Below are 18,548 nucleotides of genomic sequence, written 5' to 3'. Positions count from 1 at the left end.
ATGGGAGGAAGGTGGTAACTACCAAAGATGAGGAGTTAGGCTTTAATCTGGAGATCTTCTAGAACTCTGAAAAGGTCAAGAGCAAAGTTTGAATAATTGTTATTCTGGAAGAAATGGGTAGGTGGAGGCATTTTGTAAAACAGATCATAGTTAGCAAATAGATTCTAGTTTAAAATTCAGTCCTTGTGTACTTCATAACACCCCCCACTCCCCAGTTACCTCTTTGTCAGGTTGCTAATTTCAGCTTCATATTTGTCCTCTGGAATATTTGACAAACACTTTGTCTTTAAAGGACTTCTGTACATTTTAGGTTTTTTTTCAGAATACTGGAACAGTTTTTGTAGAATAGTTTGCTTTGTAAAAGCAGGATATCAGTGTTTCTCAATTAGAGGAAGCTTTTTTCTGGGCAATAGTGGGGTTTAAGGCCCCTTTTTCTTGTAAAGTTGTTAGTTTCAATTTGTTTTATGTAGCAATTGTTTTTCAAAATTGAGCATTGCACTAGAAACTAACTGCCCAGCAACTTTTGTTTAACAATTATATAAGAAGCTGCTGTTACAATTGATTGTTAGTGAGATCCTTGCAGTCTCCATAAATAATCGTTACCACTGGAAGGTGGTGATGGTTTAATAACTGTTTCCTGGTACATCCTCACAATGCTTGTCCTTTTTCTGTCATCTGCCCCGTGATTACCTTGATGGATAGGAGGAGGCTGTAGTAGACAACTGTAAACTTCACCTAGAGAAGATGCTATCCTGCTTTTTGCGTGTCCTGTCATCCACTATCTATCAGAACTACGGGAAACCTTATTTTTTTTCTGCAGAACTCTTTGAAATAAAATATTCTATGGAATCCAGCCTGAAAGAGGCTTAACCCCTTGAAAACATAAGGAGGTGGGCAATTACTGCTTTATTAAACTTTGTCTCAGTATTTGAAATGAGTAAGGGAGGAAACTGGGCCTCACTGTGCTTGAAAAGGGCTTTTTTTTATTGGCTTGATGAACTTGAATACAAGTTGTAATTCAGAAATTAGTTTAAAAATTGGAGGAGTAAAACTTGCATCCAGGTACAATAAATCTATTCAATATTCCGGCACTGATGCTCATGATGAGACAAGCCCTGCAAGATTTTTAAGGTAAGAGACAGGTCAGTCAGTAATACCAGGTACAAAGATGGCATAATCTTGAGTACCCTATTGCCTGGAGAATGGATTTGTCAATAGATTTGGCATAGGAGGAGAAGAGTTTTCTCCTAACATGAAAGCAATGGCTGGAATAAAAGAACAAGACTGACGGATTTGTGGAAGGAAAATCATGTCAGCAAGTTAAAGAGGTTTTGTGTTTTAACCTTGTTTGTTAATGAAGATAATTCATGTGAACAGGATATTTGAAGGAGATTACTCACAGCAAGATTAGCCATAGGAGATATATCAAGGGCCTGGAGCTTTTGAAGCCAATTATGTGGCTGACAGCCTCTTACAGCTGTGAGAATTGAACCTCTAAGGGAAAATCACAAAGTCTTGAAACATTCAAGATGTAGTCTACTACAACAAACACTTCTCTTTTCCCAGCCTTTCCAAAATCTCTCAAATGGAGAAAATTTGAATCATTGTTCTATTCATGTAGCGCATTTCTTGGCTAAAAACAATTATTTAAAATGGCCTCATGGTTGTGTGGTGTCTTTTCATGAGAGTTGTAGATGCATCAATGACTCAATAAGCCATTTCTCTTTTCTTCAGTAAAAGGAGAAGACACAAATACTTAGATCAAGAAAATGGTCATAATGAAAGAGGAACTGCAGTTTTGCATTATGAACAACAGCTTGGGTTGAAATTTTTTTAGCTTGTTTTGTATTAGTATTTGTGAGTAACTATATTTTACTATATTTTGCAACTTAGTGTGACTGTTAATAGTGTTTGCATCTATTCTGTGTGAAGTGCCAGAAGCACAGAAAATACTGTGCTTTTACAGGACTGTCAGTGTTGGAAAATATGAACGTGAGATTAAAGATTTTCAATTTGAGGAATTTAAAGATTAACAAAATGCCATAATTTAAATTTTGATGTATGTAACTTTGTTCTCAAACATATTTATACCTCAAATGTACCATCTAAAGTCAGATTAGTTTTCCTTCTGAAGCTTGTAGTGCTGCTCTCTGCAAATACTTGTGAATTTGTACCATTCACTGCAAAAGTATATTTGTGGCTCAGAGCTCCTGTACTGCCAGCTTCAGCTAGTGCAAGGTGTACTGGTCTTTTTCTCCCCTGATCCTTCTTTTCCAAGTGTAACTTGAATACTGCTTTCTGTTCAGACTATGCCTGCTGTATCCAAGCTCTGTCCCAGTGCTCCTCAACCTCTGCTCTTCCTCTTTCTCATGTCCATCCAGCCCCTATGTCTGGAGTGTGGATAGTGCTTTTCCTCCCTAAGCTCCCACGGTCTGGATCGATATATGACAGTCCACTGCTGCCATACAGTAAACTTAACTTCTGACAAACTGGCAGTTGCCAATAAGGTTCTGAATTGTGATAATTGTTGCCATAATTGGGATTTAAATTTCTTACTGTGTTACTGTAAATACTGCAGTCACAATACAATACTCCTGAGTGTATTTTTGCTTCACACTAGAAAGCTCTTCCCAACTAACTGTTGTGGATTATTTTCTCTGCTCTCGTAAAGAGAGCTTCAGGCTTACATCCCTGTGCTTATCAAGTCTGAGAGATTTATCCCTCAGCACAGGATAAAAGCAGTGGTTATTCAGTGCATTGGTGGCTGTGGATGAGGTGATGTTTTCCCTGGGTGTTTCTGTTAAGTGGTGGCTGTAACGTGTAGCATTGCCTGACAGCCACTAAGTGAACCAACAACTTGGGAATGCTATCAATAAATGTGTTTGTAAAACTAATTAATTCAGATAGAATTGTTCAGATTTAAATTCTTCTGGCAGTGCTAGTGCTGGTTTGAAAGTACTCTGAGGAAAAAGGGCATGTGGATGAGAAGAGGCAGCACACTAGTGAGAAGCTGTGTCCTGGTCTCTTTAAGTGCAGCAACTTGTATTGGGTGTGCTGATGTTGCGTAAGGGCTGGGAAGATGCTGCAGACTAAGAGGACATGGTGCGTCTTTTCTGACATAGACTAATCTAAGAAAGTCAGAAAATGAAGAAAGACTCTGTTCAGGCCTGTCACAACTATATGGCCAAAAAATCTTGTCCATGTTTCCCCCATACCAGTAATTCCATTTTGGTCGGTTCATGGTTCCTTACAGAGTCTACCCTTTAGAAGTTTTATGGACTGCAAGGGATGCTGATTGTGCCACAGAAAGAGTTTTTTGTTGGCTAGCCTAAAGTGCAAGAGAAATGAAATTAGAAGGAGAGGGTTATGTATGGTTTGTTTATAACCAAAATACAATTTTTACTGAGACTTTTCAATCCCATGGTCTGGAATAGCTGGAAAGCTGCGCAGTAAGTGAGACACAGGCCTCCTCAAAAGGTCATCATGTTCAGAGTATGAAGTAATTAATACAGAGATCTTGAGCTTGCAGCTGGCAGATTGAGTAGCATTACACAGCCTCTAAAATAATTTCCAATTAAAACTTCAGCAGGCTTAAGAGGTAAACCTGCTAAATGTTGTTATTGAGAGCTAATGCAGAAATGGATTTTGATGACTGAGCATTAATTGAAATAGGTATTTTGCATTCAGCCATATATCTTGTGGTGTCTGGTTTCCTTTAAACCATTTCCTGATGGAGTTAAGTATTATATTTTTCTAATGAAGTTACTTTGAAGAGCTCAGGACTTGCACAGCATATGATACCATGTAAACTCTGCCACTTGCATTTGCTGAAACTTTTGGTCTGTGCTGATGGACCTTTTTTTGCCATCTCCTTGCTCTGTTTCACAGATAAAGGCATTTGGGGCTGCTCAACAGCTGCTGAGGGCTCCTGATGTACCTGTAGCCTCAGGCAACTCCCCACCACCCCCATTCTTCAGGTCATGGTTGGGCTGAGACAAATCTAGTGAAATTGAGACCTCCATGGAGATGCTGAGAAAAACAGGTTATTCCCATGAGGATTTTGATGTTGAGTATACTCCTGTGTCTTGACTGCAGTGCAGGAAGGGCAGATCTTGACTTTTCTATCCACAGTCACCACGACTATTACTGCTTGTTATTCAACTTCACAGATTTTCCCTCAGTGTTACTTCCCAATCAATGACAAAGAAATTTAAATATAAAATTACATGTTTAGATTGGTGTTTAATAACTAATGGTTATTTCAGCCGTTAATATATTAGTGTAGTACATTCATAGGTAATGTAATGGATTTTATCTTGGATCTGACCAACAGCAACTTTGCACTAGATGTCCAGGGGTTTGCTGGAACAGCTGTTCTGCAGAAGAGGCACTCTGCAAGGAGTGGAAAAATGAAATGCTTTTCATAGATTGACAGAATGGTTTTGGTTGGAAGGGACCTTAAAGCTTATATCATTCCAACCCCCTGTCATGGGCAGGGACACCTTCCACTAGACCAGGTTGCTCCAAGCCCTACTCAGCCTGGCCTTGAATGCATTCTGGGATGGGGCAGCCACAGCTTCTCTGGCAACCTGTGCCAGGGCCTACCCACCCTTATAGTAAACAATTTCTTCCCAATATCTCCCCTAAATCTACTTAGGTCAGCTTAGAGCCATTCCCCCTTATCCTGTTACTATATGCCCTTGTAGGCCTCCCTGACTTGCCCAAAACCACATTTTCATCTGTTAAACAAACAACCTAACAACGTGTCTGTTCCTTACACATCTTGTCTCTTCCATGCCCAGTTGTGCCCTTCCATACAAAATCTTTTTGCATTGAAGAAATGCATCCAGGTTACTGGATGAGTGGGGTCATGGGATTCACTTTGCAGTGGCGAGTACAATTTATCTTCATCTTTATGTACCTAAAAGCAGCCTGACAGGCAGACAGGCAGTTTGAGAGACAAGTATATTCATTAAAACAAAGTGTCTGCAAACCCTTTGCTTGTTATCTTGATAAACTGGTATATCAGCATCCTGGCCCTGTTCTACATGTAAAACAGTACTGAGTATTACTGCAGGTAAAACTCCTGCAGGTAGCTTTATTGACAGTCACAGATAACTGTACATTATTGACACCAATTTACACAGACAGGATAATGTTATGATTTTGTAGTTCCTGGAAAATACAGAACAGAACGTAAAGTGCTTGACATCCTGCCATTGATGGCTTTGATGTCTGAAATATCTGAAAACATTGTTTCAGGTTGTAGTAGAATATTGTAAATTTGAAGATGCCTGCTAATTAGTGTTAAATAATAAGACATTCAGTCTCAGTCTCCATCTGTTTGTAGGCTGAAAGCTCTTCAGGACAGGCTGTGTTTTTATCTGTAATGTATGTACGATATTCTGAGTAATGCAGAATGAGAAGCTATCAGTATTGAATAACTTGAGCATATTGATATTAGGAAACATTTGAGTAAAATGTGGTAGCTATTGCTTAAATTCGTCAGTCTTGTCATTCCAGGTATGTTTTATCACCAAATACTCAGGTTGCACAACGGCTGGATATGAGAATTTTCAAAACATCTCTGTTCAGAAAGCTGTGTTTGTGCACATCCTGTTTCAAGAACTACATTCAAAATACGTTATGTTGGAGGCATTTCTAAATAGTTTGCCTTATAAAAGTAAGCTTTGTTATAAAAGGTCCAGTACCTTAAAGAAGTTTTAACACCTTCCTGTTTCGGGGAGTGAGCATGAGTGTGAAAATGGGAGTATTCTCTGATACAGAAGGCTCTCTCCTGATACAGAAGGCTCTCTCCTGTGATTAATTTTATTCCATTCCCTGTATCAGTGAGGTCAGGCACATACTCAGGTGCCTGCACTTCTAAGGTACTTTGCAGTTGCAGAGAGATGAGCAAATCATGCAGTGGAAGAGGGACAGATGAACCAAGGACTGTCACAGAATCACAGACTGGTTTGGTTTGGAAGGGACCTTAAAGCTCATCCAGTTCCAGCTGCCTGCCATGGGCAGGCGCACTTCGCTAGACTAGGTTTCTCCAAGCCCTGTCCAGCCTGGTCCTGTTATCTGTGGTCCTGGGCTTTTACATTTCAGTAGCTCCAGTCTGATCCATGGCCTGAGCACAGTTGTTGGTATGGGGTATCATGCCAGTTTAACTTGCATTCTTTTCTCAGATGATACACCTCCTTAAGCATTTTTAATTGAGTAGCAGTGAATCGGGGGAAAACAAGGTTTCTTGCAGATGAGGCATCCATAAATGAAGGATAAACAAAGCTTCCTTTGATATCTGGAAGCCATTTTTTTCATGACAGTGTTGCAGACCGTTGAGTGAGTGTGTGAAAATTAATGATGCAGATGAAATAGATGAATATTAAGTGATGAGAGCATACAATAAAATTATAAATAAAAAAAATTGTAATGCAGTTTTATAGTACTGACTTTTTCTAGGCTTCCAGCAGTGGGAAGCTATAGAATTATATTAAATTTAAGACTTACTTAAATCACACATTATTAACAATGCCAATTAAATTGTTGGATAATTTAAAACTTTAATGGTTATATCAGTGGTAGTATGTCCTTTGACAATTTTTAAATTGTAAGTAGAGCTTAATTTACATTAGTTTCATGTTTTCTTACACTTTCAGTGTTAATTTAAATTTTTAATTGGATTATTTTCCCCACTCTGCTTAAAGTACTAAAGCATGTATAATGTGCTATACCTTAGTGAGTCTTTCCCAGTTTTCTTATGTATCTTGCCACATGTGACATCAGGAGGATGTAGTGTTTAGGGATGTGCTTTTTGGTTGGGGAAGCTACTGTGATGGTTGGTAAGCAGAAGCACTGAAATGGGCTTCTTGGGTTGGACCTTTCCAGGAAGCAAACCTGGCCCTGGGATAGGATGTCCATGGTCACGGTCTTTTTGGGTGCCAAGGTGGGTAACCAAAAAGAATACAACACTGTGTTCTTGGTGCCAGTTGTCTTTTAGTACCAAAAGATAAGATTGCCCCATCTCTTCCAGAATTAGATGAACTTTCCAGAGCTCTCTCGAGAAACAGCATGGTTCAGGTTTGAGTGGCTCTTTAATCACCAGCTAAAGACTTCTCCAAGTAATTTGCTGTCGCAGAAATGTTCCCTCTTTGGAAGAATGGTCCATGTCAAAGTTTGCTCTTGTTTCCAAGTGTGTTTTCTCTCCTCCACTTTCAAAGCTTTGTTCATCTGAACTTTTTCCATTTGCAAGCATTTAGGAATGAATGTTGTTCTGAGGCCTTGATTATAATTGGCAGATTAGTGAAGTATATTGATGTCAGCAAACCTCTTAACTGATAGTGAAGCTAAACATTTTGTATTCTAAAGGAAAAATATGGAATAAGTAATTAAGACATTTAAACCCCATGTTTCTAAAACATGTTGTGTATGTTAATTAAGAATGTTAAAAGTTGGTATTTTCAAGACACAGTGATTGTTATGGCTGGGGAAAAGCCATATGCGGCCTCCTCCTTTGGAAAAGGAGCTCTGCTGTGGAATAATCAAGAAGCCATCCATGTTGTGTACCAGGAAATAATTAAACTTGACCTATTGAGTTGTTAATATGAGTAGTTTATTCTTTAGGATTAGTGGGGTGGGTTTTGTCTTTGGAACCTGATCCTTTTCCAAGTGTTTGGTTGTTGTAAAGTGCCTGATGGAGCAGAAATGGTAGTGCCAAGACAGTGACCTTTGTTCCAAGCACTGTTCTTGTCCTTATTAGTGTTTACTGCCATTACTTAATTAGCAAATGCTGCAACATAAGCAGAGGGAGGCTGGACAGTGGCTGAATTGGAGGAATGTGTTTATGTAAAACAAAAAAGAAAACTCCTCCTCGACCTCCAGGAGTTTGATAAATTGTTGTTACACAACAAAAATACTTTGCTTGAACAACCTGCAGCAGGAAATTGTGCTTTTTCCTAACTACAGGGGATGTAGCAGTAATGGTAATCTGTTTTGTGATAATACTGGTAATGATTATTTCATTTATGGTTTTAAAAAGGTGCAAAACCTGAAACTTCCAGTTGCACATAATTCCTTTATAATTTTGGTGTTTTGGAAAAAATACCTCTTGTCTTTAGTTTTCTACTATAAGGAATAGAATTATAAGTTATTTAACTTTTTTTTTTTTAATTGAAAATGATCCCATAGCAAAGTTGGTCTCACTTTGGATTTTAGTTTGTAGAGAAGTCTTAACATGGATTTCAGTTCACCTAAATGTTGGAGCTGACATTGAAAATGACATTTCTGTATTTTCTGAACTGAATTAACTATTGTAAGAGTGAGAGTAGTTTAGCCATTCTTTTATGTATTGCAAAAACACAAGACTCTCATGCCTGGATCACAAGGTGTGTGGAAAAAACATGAAAGAAGGCATGAAAATTTGAGCTCTGAGTTTCTTACTATAGATGTGTGAAAATGCCATTTCTGTGTGAAACTTGTGCTTGTCGGGTCTGGATGAGAAAGTTTTAGTTGTCATGTCATTTATGATTCTATTGCAGTCATGTAATTTAAATATTTTTCTTTTCCTTCAGTAGACTGTTAGCAAAATCAAAACTTGACAGTAGAAGCTGCCCTGCTCCTATTAATTCTAATTCTTTATCCTAACTGGATTATGCTGATAATTTCTTTGTTGCAATAATCTGAAGCTTCACTTGAGTATCTTCACAGTTTCAGAGAATCACAGAATGATTTGTGATGGAAAGGACCTTTAAGCTCAGCTGGTTCCAACCCCTTGCCGTGGGCAGGGACACCTTCCACTATTCTGGGTTTCTCCAAGTCCCATCCAGCCTCACCTTGAACAGTTCCAGGGATGGAGCAGTCACAGCTTCTCTGGGCAACCTGTGCCGGGGCCTCACCACCCTCACAGGGAAGAATTTCTTCCTATTAGCAAATCTAAACCTCCCCTTCTTCAGTTTAGTTTTGTTAGTCTTTTAGCTTTGGTTTAGTTGCTTAAATTCTTTTCCCATAGTTGCACATATCCCACAGAAGTTTTGGAATGGTGTTTATAAACATGGGTCTTTTAAAATGTTCTGTATAAAGTGGTGGTGTTTCAGTGGATCTTTGCCATCGAGATGACCATTTATGTAACTCAAGTCTTGCGTGGCTGGAGTTTCAGATGTACTTCTTAAATGTAACCTCAGTGAAAACAGATGGAGCTTTTTAAGGGCTTGTCTCCACTCTTGTCTTAACTTCCTTCTAATTCACATGTTAATCCCTGCTTTGCATTAACTGATTCTTCAGTTATCTCACCTGCTGGTAGGTGCTAAAATGTGATTGTTGTTGACAGTCTGAGTTTGTAACATGGCAGCTACAACTACTGAACTGCTAATTCAGCCACTGTGCTGCTTATCAAGGAGTTTGTTTTATGTGCTGGGGGTGTGGAATCACTTTCCTTCCAGCCCAGGGAGTGGGTAGGCCAAGCATTCTCACCTCAGGCTAATGGCTGAGGAGTGAAGACAAACTTAATGTGTGAAGCCAGGTATTTTCAATTCCAGGTATCACTACGGTCACAAAAGGATTGATTTGAGAGGTTATTGGTCTGTAATACACCCCACATCCCCTAGCAGTGCCTAGCTCAGTTTTTTTTTTTTTTGCTGGTAGCTCCGGCACCCTTAGATCTGGTTGCATGGTGCCTTCTTCAGAGGTGATTCCTCTAAAGTCACCTCTGTTGTTCAGTGTCCTGAAGGAAGTCTCCTGTTAGAGTTGATGAGCTGAAGCACATCAGTTTGCTTTTAGCTGCTTTCCTCAGCCGCTGTCTTACACCACCCATCATGCTTTGTTACATTTATTCTTTCATACTTCTTAAACAGAACCCATCACCATGACCCACTCCTTGTGATGGTACAAGTAGCAACATAAAGACAGAGGTCACAAGTTAAGGCTCAATGTTAGAAAAGAGGTTCTCAGTCCCCCCTTTGCTGGAGGATGAAGGGGTGATGTAGAGTTGAGGGAACTCTCATTAAAAATGCTGTGTGCTGAGTAGTATTTTGGAGTCTTTGGAATTTATGTATATTTGTTTTTACAAGGCCTGTTTAATGTTTAATTAAAATTTACTAAGGTCTTCTTGTCAGAAATGAAATGTATTATGAGTAGTTTTGAATATCTGGAAGTAGTAATTTACAAAAGAACATTCTTTATATTTAGACTTTACATAGCAGGCCATGATGAGGGGTGCTGAATAAATGAAAATGTTATGGTAATGATACTATCTAATTAACATTTTTTACACAATAGTTTTCATCAATTTTTCTCTTTCTTTTTTGTTTTTTAACAACATGGACCATTGCCAATTATTTTTGTTACTGAAAAGGTAAAATAGGCTGTTAATCTCATTGCTTTTTGTTTGCTTTTTTTCTATCCCACTCTAGTTTTGGCAAGCAGTCTGGAGGAAAGAGAGGATGCGAATGTATCATATTGGAACCTTCAGAAATGATTGTGGTAAGACAGATTTTTTCATATGTATTTAAATCTATTGCTGGTTTCAGCAAATTCTTTCTCTTTTACAGCAAAAAGCTTATTGTAAAGTATTCTGTGAAATTGCAGCAAAATTGCCTTGATTTCAATTATACCTATGGCTGCTCTTGTAACAGCAGTAGCTATGTAAATTTAATCTAGACGGGTAAATGATGATGATTAGGTCATTCTTTCTAAAATTATACTTACTTGAGTTTCAAAAGCCTAACAGTCACGGCTGAGTTGAGCATTCCTGAGTCAGGCTATGATAGTCTTCTATCTTGAATATTTTATTTACACCCCCATTCCCCATTTCATGGCTTTTATTGGTCATGTCTGGGTGGAAAAACCTTCTTCCTCCAAACCTTAGCAGTGCCACATAGTTTGAAGGCTTGTAGGTAGGAGAAGAAACATGAGACTGCTTAGCCACGCTTGAAGGGTAAGGTTTGTCACCATCCTTAATGTCCAGGATTCCTTCTGCTTCTTCAGAACGCTTACTGATATTGCCAAGTGCATATATAGATGCATATATCTGTGCTTAGAGTGTGTTGCTCAGTCCTTCCCAGGTTGTTGTACACATGCTGTGAGCAGTTGGAATATTAGGATTGCTTTTCCATAGTACAGACTGACATTGTATCCCAGCAGTGTGCCTGGGGACACAGGCAGATCTCTTTCAACTTTCATCTTAGATATTGTTAATGTAGCTGAAGCAGAACTGTTCGTTGTGCTCAGAAGCCACGTGTCTGTTAATCAGACTCTGATCTCCAGACTGCTATTGATTTAGCTGCCCTAGATCTAGATATGGTAACATTAAAACTAATATTTGACAGTGTCTCTTACTGAGCATGTAAACATTCAGCTTCCATAAGATGTTTGTTTCTCACAGCACATTCCCGGCAGGGATGTCAGCAGTGTCCTGTACCAAGTCCACTTGCTGTCCTGTGTGCCATTTGCTCTCTGCAGTGTCAGTCTGACTCTGCTTGTGGGCTCTGATAGCATCAGTAATATGCTCTGTGCTGCAGCACATATTTTAACCTCCAGTCTGCCATGAAGTTAAGAGTTAGTTAAGGTTAAGAGTGCAATAAACCTGTCTTCACGCTTTGGAGTGAAACAGTTTATTTATTCTGAATTGTCCAGTCTCTTCTCAAAGCTGGAATTTTGGGGGTGGATTTATGCCTGGAGGGATGCCACAGGACTATTTGGGTGGCAATGTGTGCAGCCGTGTCATATCTATTATTAGATATTGGGGAGAAGTTCTTCCCTGTGAGGGTGCCGAGGCCCTGGCACAGGTTGCCCAGAGAAGTTGTGTCTGCCCAATCCCTGGAAGTGTTCAAGACAAGATCAGATGGGGCTTGGAGCAACCTGGTCTAGTGGAAGGAGGCTGATGACTTGACTCACTGCAAGTGCATTTGTAAGTTTATGTGAAAAATATTTAATGGGCAAAGTACATTATGGAAATCTTAAGAAATACCTACATCCTTCTTTGGTTATATCACCATTGTAATAATAATAAAAAAACCAAACATTGAAGATGGAAATAAAAGAGGAGCTTCTGTGCAGTGTGTGCTTCCAGAGAGAAACTGTCCCTATTGAAATACTTATTGAAGAAACTAGTGTTGTGTGTCTAACTTGAGTAGGCACAACTGTGATGAGTGTTTTCAGAGGAACACAATATCACAGTAGCTGGGTAAGCCAGCATTGGCCATGTAAGCAGCCTCACACACTGCTGAGTGTTCCTGGAGGCAAAGGCACACAGCCCGAACAGCTGTTCACTCTATTTTAGATCTCCTGAATTGTCTGTAATTGCAATTAAATCCCAGTAAGAGTATAGAGACACTTGAAAGTATCGTACGTCCTTCTCTGGAACTTCAGTATGTTTTTCTGGTAGGAAAATCAGAGAATTAAAAGTGCAGAGTAGTTACCTTGTTATATTTATGATCATGTTTCACAGGTAAATGTAGCTACAGGTAGTATTAGCTGTATTTTCTAGATAGCACTTCAAATAGTGTGAGAAAAAAGCATCAGTGTGGTGGTGTGCACCTTGTTAATGATCTTCACTGACACAAGGTGTACTTGAGTTCATTTCCCTGATGAACTCTTATTAAAATTTATCTTAATTCTTTTATTTTCTCTAGATTTTAATTTGCAACATACTAATGAGGTTTAATACATAATGAATATTTATCTTCAAGCAGAAGAATTAGTTAGCTACTTTAATGGAGTTAAAGAACTTTGTCATTTCCTGATGGTGACTGATTTTTTTGAATTTTTTTTTAATTCTCTCCTGTCATTTTAGAATGTAAATCAGTTTTGTAGTGGGAAGCCTCTGGGAACAGACCCATTTTAAAGGCCATAAAATGTGGTCAGCTTAAGTTCATTGGGATAACAGTGTGTAAATGGGCATTGTAACTCATATTTTTGGAGGCTGAGCAATCTATCGAATTAATAATAGCCCCATTTATCACTTAAGAAAATGGTCCAGAATTGCAGCATATCTCAGTGTATTGAAGTATCCTTGCTGTTGTTCCTTGGTGCTTCATTTTCTTCTTCAGATCTAAGCATAAGATTTCAGAAGGGCAGCGTGATACTTGCAGGTGGAAAATACTTCATTGCTGATTTGGACTGCAGAGTGAAACAGGGCAGTCCTGTGGTTCTCGATTTCTGTGTGGCGGCAGCTAGTGCCTGGGTGAAGCTGGTGGTGTGGGAGCATCCTGCTGCTGCCAGTGTTTGAGGTTAATAAAGAATACCTTTGATTAGGATATGGCCTGTTAATGCGCTATTCCAGACTTCTTGGCACAAGAGCATGAGTCTGATCAGGAACAGCTGAGGGAGTTGGGGGTGCTCAGCCTGGAGAAAAGGAGGCTCAGGAGGGAACCTCATCACTCTCTACAACTCCCTGACAGGAGGTTGTAGCCAGGTGGGGATCAGCCTCTTCTCCCAGGTAGCAAAGGATAGAACAAGAAGAAATGGCCTCAAGTTGTGCCAGGGGAGGTTTAGATTGGCTATTAGGGAAATTTTCTTCATGGGAAGGGTCAAGTCCTTGCACAGGCTGCCCAGGACAGTCACCATCCCTGTAAGGATTTCATGGATGTGTAGATGTGGCACCTGGGGGACATGGTTTAGTGGTGGGCCTGGCAGGGGCTTGGGGCATGGATGGATGTGATGATCTCAGAGTCCTTTTCCAACCTTAACAACTCTGTGATACTGTATTGAAAATGAAGTAATGGGAAGCAGTCTGTGTCTCAATCTGACTTGATGGCAGCCTGGTCCTCCTGGCTCTGCAGTGGCCCGGGGAATCTGTCCTCCTTCTGCTCCCATGCCGGGACCTGGCTTCCAGAATCCACAGAGAAGCTGAATGCTTTCATAGGGGTGTGATGAGGGTGACACCTCTCTGCCAACAGGAATTTTTAGTTTTAACCAGGTGAAATCAGGGCCGAGTGAGATGCCCAGGTGAGCCTATCCTGTTCAAGCACAGAATATCAGAATCAGTTCTTGTAAATCATAAGTGTTGACAACCTGGTGGTCAGCTGGACTCTAAATACCTTGCTGGTGGTACTAAGCTGGAAGCTCTGTGGCATGGAGGTCTTTCCTGGTTTCTGATTTCCATGTTGTTTTTGTGTCTCGGTTTGAAAGACAGGTGTCTGCTAAGGAAGGCAGAAGCCTCCCTTGGAGTGGCAGATGTAACCCCTTTCCCTCTGAGTTATTATAATTTTGAAATCAAGGGTCTTTAGGCAGAGATGTGGGAAAATAGGAATAACAGTTCTTTACTATATATATATATATATATATATATATATATATATATAACTAGTCAAACAAAACAACAACAACTATGACAGTAACAGCAAACACAAACCCAGTCCCGGCCTTCTCGGCTGTCAGGCTATTTCCCCTCGGGTGCAGTTCCGCTCGCAGCCGACAGGGATCGCTGGTGGCTCCCGGTGAGCAGGGCAGGTGCGATGGTTCCCCCGCGGCTGCAGGGGGCGCTCCGGAGCGAGCTCGGGGAGCACGCGGCTGCTCTGATGCCCTGGGATCCCGGGGAAGGATGGAACAAAGGAGCTTCAGAAACCGGTGGGCAGCTGGTCCCGGGTTCTCGGAAACAGCAGGCTGGACTGGTAGGCTGGAGCGGCAGGTACAAACACAAATCCCGGGTGGCAGACGAGATGTATCCAAAAGGGGAACCCCCCGGGGCTCCAGGCAGGCAGGGTAAGCACGGCTACAGCGTAGCGAAGGCTCGAAGCAGCAGCGGGGCGGGCGGCCACAGCCCAGCCTCCAGCAGGGCAGGGAAAAGCAGCTTTGGGATCCCCGGTGTTGTTCCCAGCAGAAAGGAAAGACGCCGAAAACGGGAACCAGCAGCTCTTCTCTCCGCGGCTTCTCTCTCCAGACGCTGAGAGCGAACTGAACTGCCCGCCAGGTGAGAACAAAAGCCTGGCCGGGCCCTTTTGTCTTTCTTAAGTATGGCTATCTCCTCTCAAGTATGGCCATTTATCTCCTAGCAACATGCTATGGGAAAAAATTCCTTTAACAGAAAAAAACTAGGACTAAACTGAAACCCCAACATTTTGTCAGCAGCAGTTCACTGACTGAAGGGGAAAGCAGGTGGTCTCATTTTCCACCACTTGTTTGTTTTGACTTAGTGCTATCAAATAATTTATTTATGCTCCCTTCTTAGTTTTCAGTTAGAATTGTGAAAGAAAAATAATTTCTTCTGTCACTGAGTGTTTGTTTTAATATAGTGTTAAAAATACCTGTTTAGTTTGGGCTTCTTGATAATAAGGGTTATCTGTATTGGAAGAGTCTTTGTTCACCTCAGCAGTTTTCAGGTCCAGGTTAGTCTGTTCTGTTGAAGACGCTCACTGCTTGTTTTGTTTTCTAGGGTCTTATAAGACTGAATGCAGAGAAAAAAGGATAATAATGCATTTATTGAAGGAGCTCACATAGAAAAAATTAAAAATTAAATCATTGCAATTTTGGTTATTTAATGAGTAACTCTTTACAAAACCAAAATTCCTTATTTCTGGAGGACTTCTGTACAATTTGAGGGCAACACTGTGCTAACTAGAAATCCATATTTATGCTGCATGAAGAAAGGCTTCTATATCAATCATCTTAGTGCATTTTTTTATGATACTGGATAGCCTGTTTAAAAAGATTTTTCTGTTTCTTTTTTGTTTCTGCCTGCATGCATTGTATTCTTTACACCCTTATACCATTGTGCTTACAGCAGTGCTGCAAATAGATACCTTTGGTCATTGTCCTGTTCCTTTGCAAAGAGGTAGTAAAATCCTAGTGAAAAGTGTGGTTATCCGTTGCTGGGGGAGCTCAGCTTTTCTGATTTCTTTTTTTGACAATATTATGGTGTGAGCTTCACTCTTCTTTTCTAACTTTTCTAACTGTTATATCTTTAACCCATGTTGTTAATGTATGATTTCTCTATGGAATCAAAAAGAACCCACAAGACAAGCCCAGCTGCTTGTACCTTCCTCTGACTTGAGACAGAATGTAGCTGTTTGGAAAAAGTGATGTGGAAGGTAGATGTGATCTTGCTTTTGTGATGGTGTAGTTTGGTTACTTTCCTGTTTCTGTCTGTTAAGTCGTTCTGGGTTTCATTCCTTTGTACCTTCTGGATTTTAATTTTGAGATAATTTACTTGAGTATGTGAAGTGAGAGCTATATAAGACCACACAGAGGTTCTTTTCCTGTTCCAGTAGTACAGCCTTAATGTTTAGGGTTTTCCAGTGAAATTTGGAGAGAAAAAATGAAAAATAAGCAATTGAAGACAGCAGAAACTTCTACATAGTAAATAAATTGTAGAGAAGCTTCTTGGCTGCTGCAGCCTATTTGCATGCATGTCTGCCCTGCTTCCTGCTGGGAGATATTTTTCCAAAACATCAAAAGGAAATGGGAAAGGATGAGACCGCTTTTTATAGAAAAAAGAATTGTAGCTATTGAGATAAAAGGTTTCATGTTGGCTTTTACTAACAAGATAAATTTACCTAATTTTTAATGTTTAGTCACAAATAATATTTAACATCAAAATATGAATCAAGTTCCAGCCATTTCTCCATAATCCACTGGAAGCAATTAGAAGGTAGTATGACATAGGTGAAGTAGCTATTTATAAAAAGCTGGAATATTTAAAGTTGTTTAGTTGTGACTGGTACTAGAAATAAATTATGCTTTTAAAAATCACACTACTGAAAATAGGATATAATTCAGTATTTTTGCCAGATTGTAAATACACAAAGAAATGGTAACTTCTGTGTTGAAGATAAACTTGAAATAAGCAGTGCCTATAACTCTTTTGTGCCATATGTGGGTGCAGAAGGGTTTCTGCTGATAAGTGACGTTGTTTAGAGGGATACGTGTGCCTTTTTTACCTTTTTTTTTTTTTTTATAAATACACTGTTTCCCGGAAGGAAGCTGTGGCCTCCAGCTCATTGTATTAAGGCACTTCTGAGATCTGCAGCAGTGGTTCTCTGAAACAACCACGGTTGTTTTCTCCAGAAAGTTTAACTGCCCTGAACTTATGTTTGTTCCTTCCCCATGAGCTTCATACGGCTCCATCGGCTCTCAGTGCTATGGAAGAACTGGATGTTTAACCAGGAGCCTGAACATGTGTTTCAGGTGGAGAACTCCAAAGACAATGAGGAAAACATCTTGCAAAGAGAAGTCCCACTCCGTCAGTCCCGTCGGAGGTATAGGAAGATTAACCAGAGGGGTGAGCGTCAGACCATCACGGACCACGTGGATTCCAGCAGCTACATGTCGGTGAGTCTGCTCTCCCTTGGCCTGTCTCCTTGGCATTGTGATGTCTGCATGGCTGGCTGGAATTTTCTTTTGCTGACAAAACTGGTGCAGTGAAGTAGTCCATGCTTGCCATTTTTGAGAACGCTTCTTTCGTGTTGGGGAGCAGTGATGAAGTGGTTTGGATTGGAACACCATAGGAGGAAATGAAGGTAGTAGTTGGAAAAGATGTGGTTTTTTTGGTTTAGGGATCTTCAGCTGAGCACTATAAATAAATCTTAATATGCCCACTGGACAGAGAAATGGTCATTCTTCATTTTTTGTTGGTTTTACCTGGAGTTCTTTTGGTAAGATGTATGAATTGGTGGGTTTCTGGTTTTTTTTCTTAATAAATTTGAACTATGGTGTAGAGTTGAGTTCATCACAAATGCAGATCAGTATAGCATTAACACTCTTGTACTTGGTTGTGTTTACTTGCTTAAAAATAGTATAGTGGTAGTTCAAGCATCAAAAAGCATTAACAACTCATCTGCTAGTTTTAAATAGCAGCAGAGACTATAAACTCTGCTCTGTGTGAAGGCACGTACCTCTGTGGTTTCAGGGCTGCAAAGCTTATGCGAAGGTTTTTCTTCACCCTTATTTTTCAAACTTCCTGCTTGGTAACAGGATATATGTGATCTAGACAAATTATTTAATTGAAAGTAATTGTTCTGGATAATTTGATCTGCTTTGAAAATCAAAGATTAAAACCAGTACTATCATTCAAGTACAACCCTGGAATAATATTCATGCTCAGAAGAGAAAAAAACAATCTCTCCCCCTTTTGCCCATCTTCCTTTTCATCTCCCCAAAAGAGATACACTCTCAGTTGATACACTTCAAAATCTCTGATGTGTGCAGTCAGATATGAGCTTACACCTTATATAACTGCTGGGTTTTTTGCATGTTGGTAGCAGTTGGGTCGCAAGTGGTGCTTTTAGGCCCTGCACAGCATTTGTCTGTGACAGGAAGAGAATATGCTACTTGAAGTTTAACATCCTCTGCCATCTCATTTCTAGAACTGTCACATGTTGGATTTTATTAGTAAGACATTAAATTAGTTACTGAAGAAATGAGATGTTGGACCCTCACTCTCTGGGTGGGTATGCATAAAGCTTTATTAGTAATTAAATTCCAATCTGTGTATGACAGACTGTGTCTCTCTCTTTGATGTCTGTGACAGTGAATAAGAACACAGATAATAAATAATTCTCAGGTTTTATTGCTAAGAGTAGGAGAATCCCAGTAACAGCTGATGCTGGTGCTAC

The 18,548-nt window shown here is 39.9% G+C and overlaps 1 protein-coding gene across 10 annotated transcripts in view; it reads left to right on the top strand.

Moving 5' to 3' along the window:
- The window catches only part of RAPGEF6 (Rap guanine nucleotide exchange factor 6), a 129,780-nt gene that overhangs the window by 33,259 nt on the left and 77,973 nt on the right, over positions 1-18,548 (top strand). For all 10 annotated transcript variants that reach the window (XM_069028716.1, XM_069028714.1, XM_069028713.1 and 7 more), the window contains 2 exons: positions 10,410-10,479; positions 17,122-17,265. In XM_069028716.1, coding sequence (XP_068884817.1) covers positions 10,410-10,479; positions 17,122-17,265 — 214 coding nt within the window. The remainder of the gene's footprint in view (positions 1-10,409; positions 10,480-17,121; positions 17,266-18,548) is intronic.

Source organism: Aphelocoma coerulescens, chromosome 13, assembly GCF_041296385.1.
Source record: "Aphelocoma coerulescens isolate FSJ_1873_10779 chromosome 13, UR_Acoe_1.0, whole genome shotgun sequence".
Taxonomy (NCBI): domain Eukaryota; kingdom Metazoa; phylum Chordata; class Aves; order Passeriformes; family Corvidae; genus Aphelocoma; species Aphelocoma coerulescens.
The sequence above is the reverse complement of the archived record's forward strand: the minus strand, read 5'-3'. Positions and strand labels throughout refer to the sequence as shown.